This window comes from Littorina saxatilis, linkage group LG12, assembly GCF_037325665.1.
Source record: "Littorina saxatilis isolate snail1 linkage group LG12, US_GU_Lsax_2.0, whole genome shotgun sequence".
Taxonomy (NCBI): domain Eukaryota; kingdom Metazoa; phylum Mollusca; class Gastropoda; order Littorinimorpha; family Littorinidae; genus Littorina; species Littorina saxatilis.
The window spans coordinates 40567216-40573855 of record NC_090256.1 but is presented as its reverse complement, the minus strand read 5'-3'; the positions used below and the strand labels follow the sequence as shown (position 1 = coordinate 40573855).

At 38.7% G+C, this 6640-nt stretch overlaps 1 protein-coding gene across 6 annotated transcripts in view; it reads right to left on the bottom strand.

Moving 5' to 3' along the window:
* Positions 1–131: 131 nt before the first annotated feature.
* The window catches only part of LOC138981943 (hexokinase-2-like), a 69162-nt gene continuing 62653 nt past the window's right edge, over positions 132–6640 (bottom strand). For all 6 annotated transcript variants that reach the window (XM_070355123.1, XM_070355126.1, XM_070355122.1 and 3 more), the window contains exon 11: positions 132–5655. In XM_070355123.1, coding sequence (XP_070211224.1) covers positions 5533–5655 — 123 coding nt within the window. In that variant the 3' untranslated portion in view covers positions 132–5532. The remainder of the gene's footprint in view (positions 5656–6640) is intronic.

The following is a 6640-nucleotide window of genomic DNA, read 5'->3' as shown; positions in this document are numbered from 1 at the left end:
ACACAGTGTCACAGTATAACACACCCGTTACAAAAACACAGGTATATTTAAACACATGCAAAAAACAAACATAAACGCTCGAACTAAGGCATGTATACATTTTTAACAAAAAAACCACCACCAATTTCAAATTGTTTTCTTTCAAATCTTTATTACATCTGTGAATTAAAAGCATATTCTATGTTGAACTGCATCAAAACAACAGCTGCATGTAAACATTTAAACTGCTCTGCTGAAAAAAAAGAAAAGAAAAAAAGAATAACAGCAAGATCCAGAAAAAATACCAGATTCTTTGATGACATTCACAGCGAGACTTTGACCTGGAAACAATTGCATTACATACATCTGCTCACTCAGGCGAATAAATTACATGCCAATGCACAAGCATCAACTGTTGTCTTGTACATTTTGAAATCTGTCCAGCCAGTGTTATTAAACACTGTAATGTTTTGACTGCTGAAGGACTACATTTCAGCTGCATCGTTACGAATGTCTACAGTAATCCTTGTTCGACTGGTCAGGGTCATCCACATAGAACCAAGCATGTGTGTACCTATAATCATAACAATAACCATGACAAATAACTAGCAAGAATTAACGTCCTAACTCTCAAGTTTCTACCACTTCACTATGCATGGGCATTACAACAACAAAATGAGATTCTGGTGAACAAGAATTATTAAGTTACACTATTCTAAGAAAAACACTCTTTCTGTGGAAAAACAAAAAGTTCCTGGAGAAGATGAATTTCCAAACAAATAAAACATTTTGAGTGAAGTGCAAACAAGTGAAATAGGCAATGTTTTGCTGTACCATCTTACAGACTTTAAAAAAAACAAGAAGAGCAAACGCTCGATCGAGTCACTTTCGCAGTTCTGAATATTATATGAGGCATCAGATGGACAGGAAGAAATTGCTATTCACAACACAATGAGTCACGTTCACATAAAATTTGAGCCCGGTCACTTTTATAGTTTCCGAGAAAAGCCCAACGTTAAGTTGTGTGTTGCCGAACAGAAAAGGCTAGTTATCTCCCTTGTTTTTCTGATAACGTTCGTAAAAGGCTACAGATGTAAATACTTTGATGTAAAGAATAATCCTACAAAGTTTCAATCACATCCGATGAACTTTGTCAAAGATATAAAATGTCTAATTTTTCCTTTGACGCTGACCTGTGACCTTGAAAAAGGTCAAAGGTCAACGAAACCATCGTTAAAGTGTAGAGGTCATTGGAGGTCACGACTAAACAAAATATGAGCCCGATCGCTTTGATAGTTTCCGAGAAAAGTCCAACGTTAAGGTGGTGTCTACGGACGGCCGGCCGGACGGTCGGCCGGCTGGCCGGACGGCCGGCCGGACAGACTAACACTGACCGATTACATAGAGTCACTTTTTCTCAAGTGACTCAAAAAGTACAGAACAATGCAATGAATTCAGATCTTTTATTTGAAGCTGTATTTTTCATGCTATTCTGTTTAGAGGATCTCAGCGATCCTCTTTCTGTCTAACGTGATACCCTATATATCGATGTGCAGTTTTTGTTCTGTTGAGAGATCAGTTTGGAAAAAACTTGAATACAAACCCAATTTTTCATCTTGAAATAAAAATGTTTGATTATGCTATCGTCTGAGACAGGTATTTGCTGGTAGTTACTGGCAACAGTCCTAGTGTTTATACTTTGAAAAAATAACGACAACAACAAACATTTCAGGTTCCCTAAAGCAGCCAACCAAAAATACAATCACAGCAATGCATCATGGTAGACATTTTAACAGTTAGCAGTGATAATCCATGGCCGGAAAAAGAAAATCATCAACAAAACTACATTTATACATTTGCGCTGTCTTCTACATTAATATTTTGATACTCCTTTTCTAACTCACACATTTAAAACCTTTCAAGATACAAACTAATGAAATTCTCTCTCTCTTTCTTTGTTTCTCTCTTTCTTTCTATTAAACATGTTGACGCTCTCAGAATTAAGCATGCACATTTTTTTAACAACAATACGCACCTGCAGAAATTATCTCTCTCTCGATCTTTCGCTCTCTTCTCATTCACACTACAGAACGAAACATACAGATTCCGTCATACAGACACCAGAACAAGAGAACAATGTTTCCCTCAATTGCCCAGCCAAAGTTTATATATCATTTTACACAATAAAAGTGATCAGGTGCAAAATAAACAACTCGGGGACAAAAAAAAGGATAAAAAAACATATATACATGTGCCTCATGACTTTCTATGACACCAGTACTTTTCCCTTTCTTTGTTATGTAAAGGGTAACATGTTTTTGTACCATTTCCCTTTGTTCTTTCTTTCTTTATTTGGTGTTTAACGTCGTTTTCAACCACGAAGGATATATCGCGACGGGGAAAGGGGGAAGATGGGATAGAGCCACTTGTCAATTGTTTCTTGTTCACAAAAGCACTAATCAAAAATTTGCTCCAGGGGCTTGCAACGTAGTACAATATATCCTTTCTTTATTTGGTGTTTAACGTCGTTTTCAACCACGAAGGGTTATATCGCGATGGGGAAAGGGGGGGGGGGGGGGGGGGAGGGGGGGGGGATGGGATACAGCCACTTGTTAATTGTTTCTTGTTCACAAAAGCACTAATAAAAAAATTGCTCCAGGGGCTTGCAACGTAGTACAATATATGACCTTACTGGGAGAATGCAAGTTTCCAGTACAAAGGACTTAACATTTCTTACATACTGCTTGACTAAAATCTTTACAAACATTGACTATATTCTATACAAGAAACACTTAACAAGGGTAAAAGGAGAAACAGAATCCGTAAGTCGCCTCTTACGACATGCTGGGGAGCATCGGGTAAATTCTTCCCCCTAACCCGCGGGGGGTATTTTCCTTTGTAAGTGTGTATGTTTATTTATGTAACCAAGTGCACGAAACACTCAAATAGTCAAACAGGAGTACGTTAGCCCTATAAAAACTGCTATGTGAACACAAAGGTTCGCAAGATCATACCAGGTGACAACAGCAGACCGACTCCATCTCATAGATGTGCTCTCTACCGATGTACCCCACACGTTGAGCTACTATAAATAGCTCACGCTCAAGGCAGGGGAAACACCTCCGTTAATGCAGAGCAGCTGCCGTGAAAGGGAGACTACTGCGTCACCCTGTCGCATTTCCTCAAGACACAACTTTGTCAAAACATCTGTCATCCCCCTCTTTTCAAACCATCGGTTTATAATAAAAGGATGAAATAAATAACTGGATTGGAAAAAATAGCTTGCACGTACAGAGATGATCACTAAAAGCCCGCAGCAATTACATATATCTTACACAATACGGACTGTGTCCTGTAAAATTGATTTTGATGAGGTACTTTAGTTTAACTGACTATTCGTATTTCACACAAAAATGAGCATTGCAAAATTTACACAAAATCATATTGCGTCTTGCTAATAACTTACACATTTTGATATGGCAGCGAGCAAACACTGGTAGCTGAATAAATGTATTTTAAAACAAGATGAAACACTGAAACGACAGTGTTTCCCATTAAACAGTTCTTGGACTTAACCATGAAGTTTTGGAACATACACAGACAAGGATTACTGCTTTGTTCTTTGTGCTGGATCAAATCTTTGTGTTTCTAATTTCTGTTTTGTGTATCAAATTTTGTGCCAGTATCATTAACTCACATGCTCATTAAAGTGAGAAGGTGGTGACCACATTTGCAGTGGTGCCATGCCGGTTTTGAGTATTTCTTCTTCTTCTTTCTCGTTCGCTTTTTTTAGCATTTCAAAGTGCGTTCTTTAGTAAGACTTGCTGTTTTTGTGTGTGTACATTACTTCAAGAAGTTTAGTATTCTTTCTTCTTCGCCCCATTTCATTGAGATCTCTGAATAATATCTTTATCAAGTCAGACTTTGTGAGAATTTTCTTGAACACTGTTTCCAGATGCTAAACTTGACCTAATATCTAACGTTGGCCCAGTATCTCATGTCTTTTCACCTTGCACTCATCTGGTTTTTTTCCATTTATATTCTTTCACACTGATTTGCATTTTTTACTTTGCTTTTATGTACACAGTAGTATGATACAAAACCCACAGCTGCACGGTAGTGCAGGGAGAAAGTTGGAGGGGGGGATTCCAAGGAGATAAGGAAGAAGTTGGGAAGTGAGAATATAGATATACTCATGAGTCAAACAAGACTGAGATTGAGACCAAAATAGGATACGTTACTCCAAACCAATAAATAATCTAAGGAAAATGCATTCTGATATGTCTGCTGATGATTCCACTACTGAGGAAAATTATCCTACAAAACCACGCACACATAATTTACACTCTTCAATCTAGGGTACACATATTTATCGCAACATCAAAGTCAAAACTGAGTATACATTGAAGCAATAGCACATTCCAAACAGAGACTCGCGGAAATAATGTCGCACAGAGAACAAGCTCTAAAGTCGTTCACTGTGTGACCTCATTTCCACTGTTCTTGAATGGAAATATGCCAGAGAAACAACACTGCAAATGACTGTGTCTGAGACTCACTTTACTATTTTTTTGGTTGCTTTTAACAGAATTTCTGCCAAGGATTTCAGCATACATAACATTTTACATCATAGTTTGACATTTCTGTTATCATGCACAACTACATGAACTTTGATGTTTTTCGATACAAGCTACAGTATATCTGTCTCTCCTTTGTCACTTGTGCAAGTTAAGTGCAAGCAGAAATGAATATCTGAAAGCAGTAGACAAGTGTGTTGGTGTGTTCATGTGCAACATGCAAGAGAGCATGTAGGATAACTGTATCTGGGGGTGTGAAAGTCACCACCATAGACACACAGCACAAACATGTGTAAGCTGTTAGAGCCAAGGTATCAGTTGGAAACCGTTCATAAATCTTGCAAAGGAATGGTTTGCTTCTAACAGTAAAGACAGGTTGATCAAAAGACTGAAACGGTCCTGAAGACTGAAGGAGAAACAATTTGAGAATAAATGCTATCATGCCTTGATGCAACGGAACACAGGTAGAAGTCTTAAAACGTTGAGAAATGTTCTGATACACAGAAACAAAAGCTAATAATGAACAAGAAACAATGCAAACAACTACTATGGAAGAAATCTGTCCCTTACACTTCTCAAAGCATGACAAACTTTGTGTACATTTTCCCCAAAGTAGTAACTGTCGTCCAATGTTGACAAGTCCTTGAAAACAATGAGTCACATCATGTCCGTCCAAAAACTGGCCATAGTGTTTGCCGCTTATCAGCCGTTAGGCATTCCCACAGTGCAATGCAGTCATCATCGGTGGGTCCCGGAAATGATCGGTGACATTCCAGTCTTCCTCAGCTCATGTGCTAAACATTTGGAAATCTGTAATCTCAATCAGCCTGTCCAAGTGACTTGATACCACACGTTCCGCAGGTGGCATCATCAGCGTTCTTCTGCGGCAACACTGATGCACATATGACTATCACACGTCTGGTGGGGCGAGGGGGGTCAGGGGGTAGGGTGAAAGGGTAAGTGTCTAGTGCCAGTTTTATACTGCACTGCTGGTTTCGGGGTTGCCTTTGGCCTTTTGCTCAGCGAGAATTCTGTTGGCCACAGCCGCCACCAGTGCCGCTCCCTTGCCACTCCCGTCTTCAGACAGCATGAACTTGTACTGGAAAACGGAAAAATAAAGCATATAAGTCACACGCACAAAAACAGTACTTCACATTAAAGTTGTAGCACCTAAGGCACAATTTTGGGAGATTTTCTGAAGAATTGGATCTATAAAGTTCGAGCGACATTCGCTGTACTTTCATTTAGAAACACCTGGAATCATTTTGATCATAAATGCATCATAGATATGCTAAATAATTTAATGATCAACTGGTGGTGTTTCTAAAATAAAATAAAAAACATTTAAATTTTAAGTATTGTTTGCCAAAAAAGGAAAATGCTACATGCACAGCTAAAACTCCAGCAGAGGAAAGCAGGTCATGGTGAACAACTTATAGCACAACCAAACTTCAATCAAACCAAACAATTCACATAATAGTCCTTCCAATCATCCATATATTTGGGTTGGATGGGGTTTCACCCCTTACTTCCACTTGTCTACAACAGTTTCTACAGCACCCTAAAAACACAATGATAAGCAAGTATTTTAGTCAAACACAAGAAATTGTATTGCCTCTCCTTCCTCCTTTTCTTTCCTTTAGTTGCACTTTTCTTCGTTTACTTTATTTTTTATAACATAAACTATTACATGGTTCTGCTTAAAGGCCCACTCCACCTCGTGTAAACAGTTTGCCTCGCTGTCTCAGACCTAGTTAGGCTTTTACATAGGATAAGACCATCCCTCCACTTGGTTACATATCAAAAATGAACAGCCTTGGTGCTCTCTGTACACAGTTTTCATATGTTAGGCACTGCCTTTTCAAAAATGAATTCATTAACAAAATTCAAACCTACCACAGCAAGCAGTCAGGGTGTTGGTTTTTGGTATGCGAACAAGTGGAGGGATGGTCATGTTAACGCCTGACCAGATCTGAGACGGCGAGGCGAACTGTTTTAACGAGGTGGAGTGGGCCTTTAAATAGAACCATGTCAGAATTTATGTTATAAAAAAAAGGGGGAAAAGAACAAAAGTCCTCACGTGG